The 18,619-nt window shown below is 32.7% G+C and overlaps 1 protein-coding gene across 1 annotated transcript in view; it reads right to left on the minus strand.

Annotated features, from left to right (window-relative positions):
• LOC134380917 (protocadherin Fat 2-like) overlaps positions 1-18,619 on the minus strand; it is a 144,147-nt gene that overhangs the window by 76,654 nt on the left and 48,874 nt on the right. The window contains 4 exon segments of the mRNA XM_063101042.1: positions 9,573-9,578; positions 13,459-13,598; positions 14,070-14,291; positions 15,044-15,151. Of these exon segments, the coding sequence (XP_062957112.1) occupies positions 9,573-9,578; positions 13,459-13,598; positions 14,070-14,291; positions 15,044-15,151 (476 nt within the window).

Consider the following 18,619-nt stretch of genomic DNA (forward strand, 5'->3'; position numbering starts at 1 on the left):
AAATAAATACTCACAAACTACATAAATGCTAATCCACCTTTGACTTCTTTCACAAGTATTCACCAGGAACATAGGTTAATTTTTCCATTATCTGCTCCTAAATTTTCACAGTACCCATCATACACTGTTTTTTCCCTCTTTTCAAAAAAAAAAAAAACTAAATTAGAAAAATTATACAATTGTTGCTAGAAATATTATTTAAAAGTAAGTCATCCTTAGATCTGTGTGTACCTTTTTAAAATTATTGTACTTTTCAAGAGGAGTTTTAGGTTCCGAGCAAAACTGAGCAGAAATGATAGAGAATTACCATACACCCCCTGTTCCCATACACACAGCCTCCCCCACTATCAATATCCTCACCACAGTGGTACATTTGTTACAACTGCTAACCCAACATTGACACGTTATCATCAACCAAAGTCCATAGTTTACATTAGGGTTCACTGTCAAGAGCTGTCCTGCTATAGGGAATGGCTTGGGAGCCTGAGGAGCGACACCCCTTGCTCAGCTAGGCCACAGGGGGATCCCGCATGTGTGGCATGGCTCCGTGGAATTTCCTGTTTGTTCACCTTTGGTTACTTGACAAGGCTTCCCAGAATTAGAAGGCCTCACCTTTTGGCTTAATATGGCTTTGGGAGGTTCCGAGGGCCCTGGGGTTGCTCAAAGGACATGTTAATAATATATCAAAATTAACTGGTTTATTTTAAAGACATTGTCAGTCCTAAAGGTGCTTTTGATGCATGTTCCTGGTATAGGTTGGCTCGATTTAATTTTGTTATTGATCTTTCCTATTAGTGATGTATGCATTGACCCATTGTGGCTGTGGTCATGCTCTTCTACGTGTGGAATGAAGTTTTTATGTTGGAATTTTATCGGCGTCCCCCAGGGAGTCAGTGGGTCCCAGTGCAGTGGTGTTTACAACTAATTGATCACAACTAGTTACAGATTTCTTTGTTTTTTCCCCATTCCCACAGTTTCATTTGATTTACCAAGAACATGTTGTTTGCTTAGTAATAATAAGAATGATATAGTGTATTTTTGTTAGCTTGAGTAGGATCATTTAATTTTTCACTTTGTTCCTTGTACTGTTCCCAGAGTCAATTGGCAAGGAAACAGAAAATTTTGTTATAGAGATGGATAGGTAAAATAGTAGAGATACATAAAAAGGTTTTGATATCAACAGATTTTTTTAGATTAGTTTAAAGTGTAATTGTTTTAAATAGTAGTACAAAATATAATAGGACATTATAGTTAAGTTTCATTATAAAAAATCATGTTATAGACATTGTGATTTTGGTTAAGAATTAGAATAATTAATATAAAACATAAAACATTAAATTGTTAAATATAAGTATAAGTAAGATTTAATAGGAGTTTAGAATATAAGTTTAGGTGTAAGTTTAAAAGGTTAGGATTTATGATTCAAACCAAAAGTCTGAGCCTTTAAGCCAAGCATGCTGCTATTGTATGGTTTCCTGGCCACAAGCCACAGGCTTTGGGGTGAACTATTGATGCATGAGTAGGTGTTTTTGTCACAGCATGAGTGCTTTAGAACATTTTGACCTTTCCTTTTCAATAGAAACAAAATTAAAATGTTTTGATTAAAAGATAAATCATCATATAAAAAATTAAGTAAAATAATATAAATAAAGCAAGATTCATGTGGTCGTTGTCCACACTTGCACTAGACATTTGTGGTCCACCTTTCTCTTTTTTCCTCGCCGACACCACACCACCTATTCAGGTCCAACGAATCCTGTGGAGCTGGTCTCCGGCAGTTCACCCTTGGTGTTGTACATTCTATGGCTTTGGACAAATGCATGATGACATTTATCCACCACTGCAGTACCATACAGAATAGTTTCATTGCCCTAAAAATCCCCAGTACTCCACCTACTCATCCCTCCCTTCCCTCTAACCCTTGGCAATCACTGATCTTTTTACTGTCTCCATAGTTTTGCTTTTCCATATTGTTATATGATTGAAATCATAGCCTTTTTGGACTGGCTGTTTTTTCATGTAGTAATATGCATTTAAGTTTCTTCCATGTCATTCACGGCTTGATATCTCATTTCTTCTTAGTGCTGAATAATATTCCATTGTCTGGATTACCACGGCTTATTTATCTATTCACCTACTGAAGGACATCCTCGTTGCTTCCAAGTTTTAGCAATTATGAATAAAGCTTCTATAAACATCTGTGTACAGGTTTTGGTATGGGCATAAGCTTTCAGCTCATTTGGGTAACTATCAAGGAGTGCAATTCCTGGATTGTATGGTAAGAGTATGTTTAATTTTGGAAGAAACTACCAATCTCTTCCAAAGTGGCTCTGTACCATTTCGCATTTCCACCATCAATGAATGAGAGTTCCTGTTGCTTCACACCTTTGCCAGCATTTGGTGTTGTCAGTGTTTTGGCTTTTCACTATTCTAATAGGTTTGTAGTGGTATTTTATTATTATTTTAATCTGCAATTCCCTAAGAATATATGATGTTGAATATCTTTTCATGTTCTTACCTGCCATCTCTATATCCTCTATGATAAAGTGCTCTTTTCTCCCATTTTTCAATCATGTTGTTTGTTTTCTTATTGTTGAGTTTTTAGAGTACTTTGTATATTTTGGATAACAGTCTTTTGTCAGATATGTCCTTGCAAATATTTTCTCCCCATGTAGCTTGTCTTCACATTCTCTTGGTATTGCTTTTCACAGAACAAAAATTTTTAATTTCAATGAAGTCCAGGTTATCAATTCTTTCTTTCATGTATTGTGCCTTTCACGTCATATCTAAAAAGTTATTTTTACATCCAAAGTCATCAGGGTTTTCTACTATGTTATCTTCCAGGAGTTTCATAGTTTTACATTTTACATTTAGGTCCGTGATTTATTCTGAGTTAAGTTTTGTGAAGGGAGTAAAGTCTTTGACTAGATTCAATGCATGTTCTAAGGAATATTACTTTCCAAAGATATGCCACAAAAATTTTTTCCATTATTTTTCAATAAACCAGTGCTACCTATCTTCTATGAGATTCATAGTGCATGCCTATTAAAACCCTAAGAATCTGAACAGAGAATTTAAAAATTAATGCTATTGGTTCCATTACTTCCTATACGTCCACATTTATCTAGATAAATGTAAATAGATATATCCATATTATAGGTAGGCTTACATTGATCAATATTACTAAATTTTGGCCAACTTTCCCAAATAACTTTCAACTGAAAAGTATTTTTATTATATTAAATAGGTAAATGCTCATGTATAAATTAGAGAGAATTTCAGTCCCCATATAGAATCATTCAATCAAAGTTGGGTAAAACTCAAGTAGTGGTAGTAATAGCAAAAGGCAATAATAAAGACTAAAATTTACTTAGTATTTACTGTGTCCTAGCACTCTGGAGGACTCACATTTTCATTTAATCATTCGCCAAACCCTGGGAAGTGAGTACGATGACTAGCAGATGTTGCTTGTGAGGAAGCTGAGGTCCACAGAGTGAATGAACTTTCTTAAGCTTTCCAGTGCATAAGGGAAGAATGGTGATTTCTACCAGGTTTATCTAATGCCAGAATCCATGCTTCCAACCATTATTTTAAATTCCCTTTCCAAAATAGAAATTGGCCATGATGACATATGTGTTTGTCATGGGTTGAATTGTGCCCCCCCCCCACCCAGCAAAAGATATGTTGAAGTCCTATCCTCTGATACCTATAAATTCCATATTTTTTTGGAAATAGATTCTTTGCATATGTAATCGTGTTAAGATGAAGTCATATTGAAGTAGAGTGGGCTTTTAATATAACATGGCATCCTTATTAGAAAAGGAGAAGAGACAGAGTCAGACACACAGGGAGGACAGCATACAATGACAAAAGCAGAGATTGAAGCAGTGCATCTACAAAGTAAGGAATGCCAAGGATTTCTGGCAACAGCAGAAGCTGAGAGAAAGGCATGGAACACATTATCCCATGGAGCATTCAGAGAGAACATGGCTTTGCTGACACCTTGATTTTAGATTTCTAGCCTCCAGAACAGTGACAGAATACATTTCTGCTGATTTAAGCCACCCAGGTGTTTTACGTTGTTATGGCAGCTCCAGAAAACTAGTAACAACGATCAATTAAATTCATTATTTAAAGTTAATAGGATGTGCATATTTCTCATATTTACAGAAATGTTTACAGATTATTAGGAAATTGTTGATATAAAATAAGAATCTTATCCCCAAGATTATGATGTCACTTAAATAATTAAAATTATTTTCAAGTTTATGCATCTAAAATAATAATAATGCTTTATGAATTCTTGTGGAGCAAAAAAATATACATGATTTTATTTTTAAATGTGTTATATATGTTTGCTTTTTATCAATTTCGTTCAAGTTTAAATTAAATAAAAGATTCTGAATTTCTGGTTAACAATATATTATGGGAAATAAGTCCTGTGTTTTAGTTTTCCCTTGCTTGTCAATGGAATAATTTAGGGAAGAATTTTTAATTGTCAAGACAGGCAATGCCATTTAATGTTTATTTTTATGTCTTGGTTTTTGCTTAAAGTAATCATCAAATTCCTCTTATCTCTCTCTATTTCTCTCTCTCTCTCTCTCTCTCTCTCTCTCTGTACATGCAGATATAGATAAATAGGTAATACATAAAAATAGGTAAATACATATGTTTTTCAATACATACATGTATACTGTAAATATACACATACATCTATATATGTGCATATGTGAACATATTTTTTGTGTGTTTTCCAAGAAGTATACTGTTTTCTTATAATCATATATTATAACGTTTTGTAACGTTGAGTCATTACCACTAAGACAATCACATTCCAGTAAAAATAAAAGATGAGGACAAATAGAGACAACGTTCATCTCAAGAAGTTGATTCCATAAATTACTTAACACTGGAATTAAAATGCCAATATAGATAAATTTTAGAATTGTACTGATATTTCAGTACCAATTTTGGGATTTTAAAAACACATTATCTTTTATTATTGTTGGAGCTGAAATAAAATTTTTCTTAAAATAAGTATTAAATTTTACCAAAAAGCCTCTGGGCTGCTCTATATTTTATCATTCACTGATACTAAAAAATTGTCAAACAATTAGAAAAGCACATAGTTTTAGAGAAAAGTAGCTGATAAAAATTGATAGTAATGATTTATCCAAGATCAAATTTCTTATATATATTTTTACATACTCTTATAATCTAAATAAAACTTTAAAAGTATACAAGAAGTGACCTTAGAAAGATATTGTTGGTTATTTTCAAAGTATGAAAATATAAAGATGGGAAGAAATTTGTAAGAATTCCAATTATTTGGGGTAAGAACTATCACTCAAGAAAATTTTGCATCAGGATATAGACTGGACCATTAAGCAGTAACAAATAAACATGAAATCTGATTCACTTAACTTGGAACAAGGTTAATTCTTGCCTTTGTCACAGACATGGTAGAAAGCTCTCCTTGAAGGCTCTTTTTCAAGTAGTGACTTAGAAATACAAGTTTCTTTCATCTTGTAATGTTCCTGTCTTTAAAAGATGGTCTTCAAAAATTACTTTACAAAGGCAAAGTGGACAAATGCTTTAGGGTTTTTATGGCCAAGCTTAGGAAAGGGCTTCTATATCCATCCCTATCACATGGCCTAATCTCACTAAAAAGTACTCAGAAAATGTAGTATTCCTGTGTACCCAGAAAATAAAACAGGATCTGGAGAGCACAAAATAATGTATGTGCCATAACTTCAACTTCAAAGCTACACACTTGGGGAAACATTGATAATCACATTGCTTTGAACATCAATGAGAAAAGTGTAAATTTCTTCTCTGTGAAATGTGGGAAGGAGAAATATGGGTTTCTCTTAGGTTTCCTCCAGCTCTAAAATTTTCATACTCAGTACTCAATGATAATTAGTACTTAGGCCCTAATGCATGTTTTTCTACTCAGAGTTCCTATGAAATTATATATGTATATTCAGTAATTATCTACTGAAATCCTGTGCTTATTACACTGACATAAATGATACATAAGAAAGAACCCTGCTTTCTAAGGCTTAACAACTTAATAGAATAAAAAATGTTTATTATAATATGAGTATAAGCCAGAGAGATCTAAGTGACAAAATATTCCTATACATATATAAGAAAATATTGGGACACTGGAAAAGAGCAATTAATTTCCAATCAGACATCTACTAGAACCATGGTGAGATTTCTTCTTCTTTTGTTTCCTTCAACTTGCATTCTTTATTATTTTTTCTCAAAGTGTGATCTCACACATCTAATAAATAAAATCTGTAGTAGGTTAGTTCTTTATGCTATATTTTAAAATTCTTTAAGCTATGCCATATTTAGTGCATGAAAGAAATTGATTTACCATTTCAGTTTCATATTAATGTAAACAATTCAAGAAACATGCTTTTTAAAAATATCCAAGCTTAGTCACTTTTATGCTGTAGCTTTTATTCCATAATCTTCAAAAATGAACATTTTTGAAGTGTTTATCTTATCAGTCACACTTAAGTGGTTTCTAGTTTTGTTTTGATGAGGACATGATGAAAATCCAATGTTATTCAAGTATGTAGATTCAATAGAAAAACAATTTTCATCACTTTCTTCTCCAGTTGTGAAAATGGTTCTAGTTTATTCATCTATGGAGCACTTGTATAATTCTTACTCTGAGCCACTCAGTGCTTTACAAACATTTGCTTTTTTTAAACCTCATTCTACTTTCAGAGGTAAACACTACTGCCATCATTTTATAATGAGGAAACAAAGCAAGAAAGGTTCAATAACTTGCCTAATATCACAAAAATAGTAAGTGGTGAAACTGAAATTCTTATCCAGCCAGTCTGGCTAAAGAATCTGTGCTCTAAATACCATGCAATGGTATGAAAGAAATTTGGCCATGCTATTGTCACTAAATACATGTGGATGTAGTTAATGGCTCTTCTGGTTAATAGGCATCCAGGTTAAAGATAAAAAGATCCAGCATCCATTTCTTTGGCACAAAAAGCTCTCTAAAAGAAAAATAGCCACAGAGAGACACTCAACTCTTGGTAAAGCCTTCTCATTTCAGATGGTTATTCTTATTCTTTCTAATACCTCTCTGTTAGAAAGCAAAGTTTCTAAAATTTCCTTTACAAATAGGCAGTTTCCTTATAAAACTAGATAAATTTAGTGTGGATATTACCATACTGTTTCAGACTAGTTTCTCAGAACGGGAATGAGTTTTAAGAGTTTTGACTACTCTCCTAAAGACATTCAAGGAATGACAAACAACTTATACATCATTGACTCTACTATATAGGAGGTACTTCAAAACGTTCATGGAAAAATAGAATTAAAAGATAATAGAAATCTTTCTGTGAACTTTTCAAAGTACCTCATACTACACACTATTTAAGAGGTAAAGAAAATAACATATTTTCCTTGATTTAGAAATGCAGTAAGCATCTGGCCATGGTAGAGCCACCATACTACAGTTTGGAAATGAAGAGCATGTGTTTGGTAACAATTTCTTCAAAAGAATCACTGAAGAAACAGCCATGATTTAGAAACTATCCTCTAAGGAAATGTATCATGCTCTCTGCAGGAGACAAAACAATCTTTAATTTTGTACGCAAATTCTTGTTAGCAAGTACGTGATGGTGTAACAGACAATATATAATCATGCTATAAATTGTTTTTACATTAGTAAGGAAATTCCTGATGTGTTTTTCTTCAGATCCAGACAAAAGCATTATTGGTGAATATTCATTTACTCACCTTGAGTATTGCGAATACAAAAATTTTATCTCTTACTAGATGAAAGCACATTTCCTTTTAGTTATTTGCTTGTTTCACAGGACAGGCCTCCTTCTATGCTGTCTTTCTAATTTACACAAGCACAACACTAACAGCTGACTGAAGCCAAGGTCATATCCACTTAAAAGGACAAGTTTTATATCTTTTTTAAAAGCTTGTTTCAGATATCATGATTCAACTCACAAATTATCATTTGGTAAGAAAGCCTTTTGAAACTTCTTTGGTGCATCTGGTCTTGGCACTATTTTTCAATTTCCAATGCATTCTTTTTTCTAGCTTTTTAGGGGTGACATAAGCTCCTTATTGTGTAAAATGCAACTTGGTTGGATGCTGGTAATTACAATTTCTCAACCCAGACTATATAGTAAATGATGTCCAGCTTCTTTTCTTACCATAAAATAGTGCCCTTCTAAACCATTAAGACATCTAATTTTCACTTCTGTGCACTTTGTTCAAATTTTCAGAATACCTTGATGATTTGAAAATAGGTACAATGTAAACATTGTAGTCACTAATTTCTATCCATTTCTACTGTACAAATTATCTATTAACAATATGGTTATTTTTCTACATTTCTTCCAATTTGTGGCAACCCCGAATATGCCAATACTACCTAGAGATGTTGTGCAGATTTATTATGAAGTAAAGAGTATGTAATATGTTAATAACTGGCAGCTAAATGATTTAACAATTAGCCACTAATACAAAATAAAGTCATAGCATTGTCATGTCATCATCTGTGCTGCAGTTAGAAATGAACCTCACAACACAAGGAAGCAAACCATTCCTGCTCACCAGGTCACCTCACAAAGGTGCAACAAGCCATCTCCCCCTGCCATTTCATATTACAACCAGTGAACAGGGAATGAAATAATTGCATTGGTGAATTTAGAACTCTGCAAGTTGTGGCTTTTTCCTAAGAGTTCATGATTTTAGATTCTGAGCTTGTATTCAACCAAGTTTCATCTTTAGGAATCTTCTACAACTTAGGAGGAAATTAGGCTTCCTTAGTGAAATTTTGCTTCCATTTCTGCCGGGAACTTCTCAAAACAAAACAAAATACTAAAGATCACTTTTTTAAAAAAAATCTGGTTTTTGTCTTTCCATTGTTTCCAAGTGTTTTTAATTCAATCCCAATATATTTGCTTTGAATCTCAGGGGGACACTTTTTTCCCTTAATTCAGAGCCTAGGTCTGGATGCATAAGCTTTCTTGTTGCCTTCTTAGGCCAGTATGTGAAGATGCTCTTTCCAGTTTACAATGATAAATTATAATTATAAATATGAAGGCCCCTTTATTATATAAGGTTCCAACTCCCTGACTTTATTGCACTGAAACATCTCATTTCCAAGAAGCTGTGAAAACCCAAGCCTCTTCACAGAAAAGAAGAGAGGCTCCCAGGACACTTGGCAGCTTTCAGCTGCCTCTTTATTTTGGTCTCTGAAATTTTCCTTTAATTATTTTTTGTTTTGTTTTTGAGGTCAACTTTCTACTTTCAGGTCTTGTTATATTTTATCACACATTTCAAGGTGTTTTGTGCCAGGAGATTCTTTGGGATATTTATTTTACTTTCCAGGTGAAAATGAAAACAAACTATAAATTGTATACAATGTAATGCTGCTGATTAGGGTACTTCTGGGCTCAGCAGCAGCAGGAGGCAGCATCTATTTATTCTTTTGTGACTTAATTTGAGTTTTTTATAATTTATATTCTAAACAAATGTGTAGATCTCAAAGCACGAAAGGAGCATTTTCATACTAGTACCTCAGAGGGTGACGTGCATCTTGGGTGGGAATGACTGCAGCAGGCTTCAGGCTTTTGGTGAGCACAGAAACTAGTTCATGTTAAGAACCTAGGCCCTGCCATATAGTTTCCTTAATTGTATTTAAAATGTGAGACTTCAGAAGGAATACACTGGGCTTTGAAGGGTCATTAGAATACAAATAGATGCAGAAGGCAGTAAAGGACACATTAAATTGAGAGCAAAATCCAGAGGTCTGAAAGCATATGTATAGTCCAAGAACAAGAGTGGATGAGTAGATGTCAGGAGTAGCCAAGAGAGATTTTCATATTTTCATGAAGTCATGGTGGTTAGGAATTGTCTTTTTATAAAACAGGTAATGATTCCCTGTAAGGTGAAAATGAGATGTGTTCTGAACTTTACTTCTGTTAAAAATGGTCCTTGAAAATCTAGTGCCCAAGTTTGTCAAAGCAAAGGCATGTTCCCCAATTCCTGCTTCTATAGAATATGCATTTTCTAACATACCAGTTTATTGCCATGATGGATGAAGTTTACTATCATGACCTAAAAGTTGTCTCATAAACATATGACCCTCGATAATCACTACAGAAAGGAGAGATGAGATCAACTAATCAATTGGCAATAACAAATTTGAATTTGGCAGTAGCTAATGACATTTATAAAATTTATCTCATTAAAAAATTTTGACATACATTTTGAAACTAGCTTATCTTGGAGGATATAGCAGGAGATCATATATGTGCTTTTTGGATGCTGTACTAAAAGGGTTTTTTGTTGTTCTTTTGTTGTTGCTGTTTTAAAAGCAAAAATAGATATTCTACACTAGAATTGCTTCCATTAATATTTTCAAAAGACATAGAGATGATGTGAAGAAAAATATTTAATCACATGGAAAAATATCCATGACATATTTTCATATTTTTATGTTTAGAAAATGTTTGCTACAATCTGAAATAAATTTCCACCGCAGGAACTGGGTGAGTTGTCTTTGTGGTTATGCTTTTATTAAATAATAGAAGGGTATAGGGATTAAAGGGCTGACACAAAAGATTGGCTCTGCTTTTGATAACCATGCTAGGCTGGCTATTTAAGATCTGTAAACAACAGATTCACATATAAAACTTGAATGTTAATTTGTATGCATTGCCAAAAAAATCTTCAGAAAAACTAGGCCAATTTAAATTCCCAGAGAAATGAGTTGTCCATTCCCCATATATTTTGAACACCAAATATTATTTGCTTTTTTTTTTTTTTTTGCTCCTTTAATATGCAAACATAAATTGGGTTGTTTTTTCTTTTCTTTTCTTTTTTTCTTTTTTTTTCTTTTTTTTTTGCTTACTAGTAAAATTGCTAATATTTTTCTTATGTCTTGCAGTTCCTATCGAGATTTTTTTCTTTCTGATTATAAAAAATGCTTTATTGACTAAAGTTATTACTACTCAAAATTCTGTTATAAATGCTGTCAATATATTTTTGCCATTTTTAAAGTTTGCCTTTCAGTTTATTCTCTTTTATTTTTGAATTTCAAACAGTTTAACTCTCTTTGTAGTTAGATCTAGCAATCATGTCCTCGATGATGCCTGCCTTGTGATGATGCTGGAAGTTTCTCCTCAAATTTAAGACTTTATAAGTATTTAGTTATGTTTCTCCATATTAGAATTTATTATTATACATGTACATTTTTAATCTTCCTAGTTAAAGTAGGAAATAATGCTCATTGTTTTCCAAAATGGGTTGTTAGTTACTCTAACCCCATTTATGTCATAATTTATCATTTACCCATTATCTTATATCTTGGATCCTGGATTACTATTATGTTCCAATGATCTATATGTGCATCTATCATTTTACTAGGAATATATTTTTAATGTTATAGTTTTTTAAACATTTTTATGTTTGCTGCAATAAATTAGTGTTTGTCTTAGTTTACTTGAGTTGCCATAACAAAATACCATAGACTGTTGTGTCTTAAACAACAGAAATTTATTTTCTTGCAGTTCTAGAGGCTAAGAAGTCCAAGATCAAGGCCGGCAACATTCCATTTCTGATGAGGGCTCTCTTCCTGGTTTGCAGGCAGCCATCTTCTCACTTTGTCCTCACATGGTGAGGAGAGAGAGCAAGCTTTCTGGTGAGACTTCTTATAAGGACACTAATCCCATCAGACCAGGGCCTCACCTTCATTTTTTCATCTAATCCTTACTACTACTTAATGCAAATACATATAACCTCCAAACATGGTCACACTGGGGGTCAGGGCTTCAACATATGGATATGGGAGGGAGGAGGTTACAATCGTTCAGTCCCTATAGTATTAATCGTTCATTTTATAAAGACACAGATATTTGTTTTTTGTTCATTCTTACAGATGAAATTTAGATTTCTTCATCTACCTCTGATTTACGTGGTATTGCATATTGTGTTTATCTTCATATGTAAACATCAATAGTCTTTGGAACAAGGTGTAATATAAAAAAAATAATTGTACTGGAGAATTTGGGCCTAAACCAAAGTTTGGTTGGACATATTTTTAGAGAAGAAGTTTTTAAATTTAGTAACAATGTTTTAGGCAAAGGATAAGCCCACCCATCTGCCGGCGGGAAATTTACTCACATAGCCTATTGCCTAATCTCGAGAAATTTGTATTCATTTCTGAATAGATCCTTCTAGTCCCATAGGAGAAAAAAATGTGAATGCTTTTATGGATGAAGGACAAAGAGATCTTTTGTTCTCATACCTAGTGCAACATAAGAGCTCACACACAAAAGTTGAAAATGGTCATGATCAGTTTATAGAAGTGCAAATAGGAAGGACATCTACTGATACTTAAACTGTAACTCAGAGTGTCCTTGGGGTGTATTATTGAAAGCTTGCATAAGGACAGCAGGCTCATTAGCTTATGACATACTCTGAGTAATGGTTGAAACCATTCAAGTCACTTTATTAAATTTCTCTCCACCAAGATTTTTGGCCTGGTTTATTGTGTTCTCCAGACATAATAAGCCTATACTGGGGATTGTAACACTGAGTCATGGACACTGCTAACTATTTTAGCTCACCAAGAGCACATATGAAAGTGTTCACCATGCAAGAGTATGCACAGGCTCTAACCAATATTTGTGGTTTTAAAACTTTCTTTTTATTATTAGAAGTTATTGCCTTTTTCATATGACCCAGTGTGAGAATTCTTACTGCTCTCAAGTAGCACAAAAGAGTGAAAACAAAGTCATAGATAAAGAAAATTTGGCACTCTCTCTAAAGGAAATTTCTCTTTCTGCATAGTTCTGCCAATGAACATAATATACAGAATTGTATTGATGTAAGTCTTTAACAAGCCAAGTCAAATATATCCTTGCATTAAATATTCTATAAATAGTTCTTGCCTCTATACTTCATGTTTCTGAGACTCTGTGGCTGATCTCTCAGGATCTTTACTAGTGAAAACATTAAGATATTTCTTCAGTGAAAGCTAGAGAGGGAGGGAACAGTCAGACAGAGACACAAATTAAAATGTATCAAACAGCATAACCTCCTAACACTCTAGAGCATGTGTTTGATTGTTTATGAAAATATGTTTAACCCAAAATGATTCTTCCAGCAACTTCTTAAATACAACCAGAGGTAACACTCTTCATCTAAGTTCAAATTTGTAAGGAGTCAAATTAATTCAGAAATCACACAGATTAGTTTGCATATAATGAAAATTTTGTCATTGTATGTTACAATTAGAAGATTTTTGGACTCAACGTGCTACTCTCTGAATTTAGGTGCATGTTAAGGGAATTGAACTTTAATCATTCACAACTTTCCTTCATTTTTATTTCTCAAGAATTTGCCTCCTAAGGAATAACAATATGACAAGTAGTGACTAATTCTTATCAGAACATTGATAGTCACCCGAGCAGTACTACTTCTCTGTCTGAGGGGGTCAGGGACAGCGTTGTTGTCCAAGTCGGTTATTCTCACAGCTATCTTGTACCATGATTCAGTTTCCCTATCTAGTGAATCCAATAGCTTTAACATTCCTGACACAAAAATAAAGGGAGATATGTTATCCCAGGACTACTAAATATCTTCAATTTATACTAAATTATAGCCTATATAGATGAAATAATCATTGCAAGAACAAATGGAAATTAACTTTGGTTATGCAAAATCAACTTGGGTTATATATTCATATTCCTAAGGTGGAAATCAGCAGCAAAATCAAGGCCAATATTAATTCATACATTATTTTGTTCACTTGTTACACATTCTTAGATATATGGAAGAACAAACATGTGCATAGGCTTTCTGAAGAGCTTTTTCTGTAGTCACTGAGAATTTATGGACACAGCTAACTAACTAAGATGACCATTACATGGTTCAAGAGCAAGATGTTTTTAATCTTAAAAAAAAGTTCCCATGTTCACAGTTTCTAAATAAAATAAATTGCAAATGAGTACATGTGAACTCTTTATTTTTATTATTAATTGATATCTGAGTTTTTACAATACCTGTATCTGGTTCAATGTAAAATTTGGGAGGTGTTCCCAAATTGCCTCCAACAATGGTATATTTTATATTATTAAATGGCCAGTCTGCATCTGTAAATGTAATTTTTCCAACGAGTGTATCAACTGGAGTATATTCAAATACACTGAGGGTAAATGACGATGTACTTCCAACCGGATTCAGTTCATTTATGCGACTCATCCTTACAATGATTTTAATAACTGCTGTGAAGAAAAAAGTACATAAAAAATGTAGTTAGGATGATCATATGTCTTCTCCAATAATAATTACTTTTCCTTTTTCTTTTTAATTAACGCTTCACATTATATGTTAAATTTTAGGTGTATAAATTATACGAACATTTATATTAATAATTATTATTGTTATTACCTTTTCAATCATAGAGCATTTAAAAATAAGTTTAGGATTAAAGCACTCTATTAACTGATTTTAAATACCTGTCAAAGCAATTGCCTTTTAAAATATGTTTATACATAAATACTACTATCATGAATTAAACATCATAGTTTCCAAGAGCAGACATAGTGTTCAGTTGTCGAAATATGATTAAAATACTTCACCATGACAATATAATAAAGAAACAATGAAGGAAATGTAATTTACTATGAGACTCCAAATATTAGTATTTTCTCTAATGCAGAATAAACTAATTTTAATCAGCACTCAAAAATTTTAGAAACGTTCACCTTTGACATTGTCTTTAAATAACTACAAAGTGCTATATTAAACATTTGGGAATCATTCACTCTAGTTTCAGTTTTTGTTTAGGCTTTCAGTTTTTAAATAGCAATACATATGCACTAAATTAGTTAATATACAAATAATTACATAACTTATTATAACAGACCATTGAAATATTTGCAAATGTGATAAACTCCTAAGAATTAATTTTTAAATACACTAGTATCTTATATAACTCAAACTATTTTAATATTTCAAATTAATTACTTCTTACTCGATAGTATAGGATTTCCTTGGTCAGACACTCTCACAGACAATTTATATTTGAAGTGCATTCCTGCAAAAATTGCATTATCAAAATTTAGATGTGTAGGTCCAATCTGTAGATGAAAAATAATACACTGGTAGTTTTGTTTTGATTTGATTAAACATTTATTTTGTCATTTACATGAATCCAAACTTAAGACATGTGAAACAAATTGGTAACAAATAAGTGAAGGTGATATTCTGTAACAGTGCTGTCCACCAGGAATATAATGTGAATCACAAATGGAGGCAAATATATAATTTTAACTTTTCTAGTAGCCACATTTTTAAAAAAATCTTTAAAAGATGAAATTAATTTTAACAAAGTATTTTATTTAATCAAACATATCAAAAATACTATCATTTCAACGTGCAGTCTACATCAAAAAATATTGATGAGATGCTTATATTTATTTATTCACACTAATTCTGAGTAATCTATTGCTCATTTCACAATTGCAGCATATCTTAATTCGGACAAGTTACATTTCAGGTGCTCAAAGGCACATGTTGTTAGCTGTTTCCATGGTGTATGGCAAAGTTCTATAATACACATACCAAAAATCTATTGCAAAGCTAAGATAATACTGTATATTCTGGCACTTTGTAATTATTACGTTATATTGTAAAAGTATACCACTGTAGTAGCAAAACTAAGGTTTCATATTTTATGTGCATTTGTTCACACTGATTCATTTGCCATAGGTTGTCTTTTTCTTATTCCATCCATTCTCTTCATAGTTACTATGATGTGTATTTAAGATTTATAAAAGTAGTTGTAAATTTATTTGCACGTAGTTGTCATGAATTTATTTGCATTTTTTCAAAATAAGTTAGGTCTGGGTTAGTATTACGGGAATAATCTCTTAGAAGCAAGTTGAATTGCAAGCTTCAAAATCATGCAAAAAACAAACTTGAGTTCCGTTCACTGAGAGAGGTCAAAGCAGCTCATATTTTTGTTCTTTCACGGTACTCTCCAGGGAAAGATGTGCACGGCAGGCATAATGCTTTCAGGATCTTTAATAATATTAAGTAAAAGGGACAATGGTAAGAGTCTTCCCCTGCACAGCTCATCATAATCACACAATTCTCAGGATGCTCATAGCCTAGACTATTTCTCAGGGCATCCAAGGGGAGGAGTGGAAAAAATGCAATGGCGTGCTGTGTCTCTGGCTCTTCCCAGGTTTTTTTTGTGCCTCAGCCACATTCACATTAACTATTTTTCTCAACAAACAGCCAATACCTATTAGGGAGGGAAGTTATGTGTAGCAACTAGGTGATGAGTTGATGCAGAAAAGCACAGGTGAATAACATCATTTTCTTAAGATTCTACAATGTTCCAAGAATTACAGAAATTGGAGACTGTAAATGAATTAGTCATATGGAAGAAAATAGCATCTACACAAATAAAGTAGAAAAAAGTACTTTTTAATCCTAATATTCTGCAGTCTGTATTCTAAGTAGATAAAGAGAGGTCACATAAAGTACACCAATAGCTCTGAACTGGATGTCAGTCAGGAAGTTAAGGTCACAGGAGCAGCGCTCCTGTAATTTACTGTATGCCTTTTCTAACCCACTTACATTAAAATAATATGAAAAAATAGAAATCAATTGAGCATTGAAAAGAACTACAACTAGAATAAAAAAATAACCAGAGGGAGGTGTATATAGAAATTCTATATATGTCAGAAATGGCATAGCAGGTCACTGCAGAAATATCACTGTGACAGTTGGTATTCCAAAAGGTGTAAAAAAATTAATTGAATTCCTACTTCACTCCAAACCACAAAATCAGTTCCTTTACATTTAGAAAAACTTACATATGAAAGGCCATTTGTAAAAGTATTTCTAGGAAAATATAGGATATTTTCCAGAATATTTGAATATATCATACAAATCAACAAGAAAAACAAAGCAAGAATGCTTATGCATTTCACACAAGGGAAACACAATTGGTGAATATATGAAAAGTGTGCAATATCATTACCAATCGGGCAAAAGCATGTTAAACTGTGTGGGAGTAGGATTATCATAAGGACATTGATCAAGAGCAATGATTATACTCTCTAGTGAAAGTATAAGCTGATAACGCCATTTGGAAAAGCAACCTGGCACCACCTCATGTCATTGAACATTTACATACACTATGACATGGCAATTCTGTTCTCATGTACACACACTATAGAAGGTTGCATGTGGGCACCAAGAGAAACACACAAAAATGATCATTATAATTTTATGCATAATAAGAAAAAACCAGAAGGAAATTCAAACCCATATTAAGGGAGAAGGGTTAATGTTGCACAATGGAATATTAAGGAATGACATGGAATATTGCAGCAACTAAATGACAGATAGACAGACATATAGATAGAAAGATAGATAGATAGATAGATAGATAGATAGATAGATAGATAGATAGATAGATAGATAGATAGATAGATAGATAGATAGATAGATAGATAGATGGGTGGATAATGAATATGTACTTCCTATGCATTGATGAGTCTCAGAAACATAAGTTAAATATCAAGTCACAGGAGACAGCATAGATTATGATACTAGTTTCTTTGAAGCTCACGAGCTAACCAAACAGAATATTGTCTAGAAATATCTAGATAGATGAGAAAAGTATAAAATCCCCAAGGCAATGACAAGCACAAGGATAATGGTTGCCTGTAGAGGACAAGCAGAAGGATGGGAGTGGGTGGTGGCACAGCTGTTAGTAATATTCTAATTCTGATGTGAGGTGATGGGTTCAGGGGTTCATTTTATTGCTGCGTTTCATAACTTACAAGTACATTAGTTATGTTAACTTGTAAATATTAGATATTACCTTATAAAATAATAATTTTAAAATGAATTGACTAATAAAAATGTATTGGGGTGATTTTTCAGGTCAATGATCACTAGAGAGAAATAACCTGTTCAAATGCATGATTAGCAATACTGATTTAAAGAAGTATTCATTTTTATTATTTAATTAATAAGTTAAATATATTGCATATGAAATCATTTGGATTCGTTAAATAATAACTCATTGTTAAACATTAAGATTTCATAGCTATCGCTGGTACCCTGGTTGACATCACTCCTCAATGAGTTAAGATAAATTTAGAATTAATATCTACTAGTCTACTAGAGCTTTTATAATTTTTTAACATAAAATTGTTGTTGCTTATTATAAATCCTAGTTTTGTGCAGCTGCTAAAACTTGTTTTTTTCTCTCCAAATTACAATACGCATACCAATGTATGATTATCTAAGAACATACCGATTTAATTTTTCATTTTTAAAAAAATCTGTATCTTATTTATGCCCTATTGTGAATTTACAACTCATTGTTGGAAAGCCAAACACATGTTCTTTCTGTGTTCTTCTAATAAATGTTATTCACGAAACATAAAAATTGTGTCAGTTTCTTTTTCTACAAACGGGCTTCTCTTCCCTGGCTGCTGTAGCAAGATAAGGATGTTGACACTTTTACAACCCTTTCTGAACTTAACCACCTGTTGAGAAAAATGCTATAGATCTCATTTCAATA

The sequence above is a fragment of the Cynocephalus volans genome, chromosome 6 (assembly GCF_027409185.1).
Source record: "Cynocephalus volans isolate mCynVol1 chromosome 6, mCynVol1.pri, whole genome shotgun sequence".
Taxonomy (NCBI): Eukaryota; Metazoa; Chordata; class Mammalia; order Dermoptera; family Cynocephalidae; genus Cynocephalus; species Cynocephalus volans.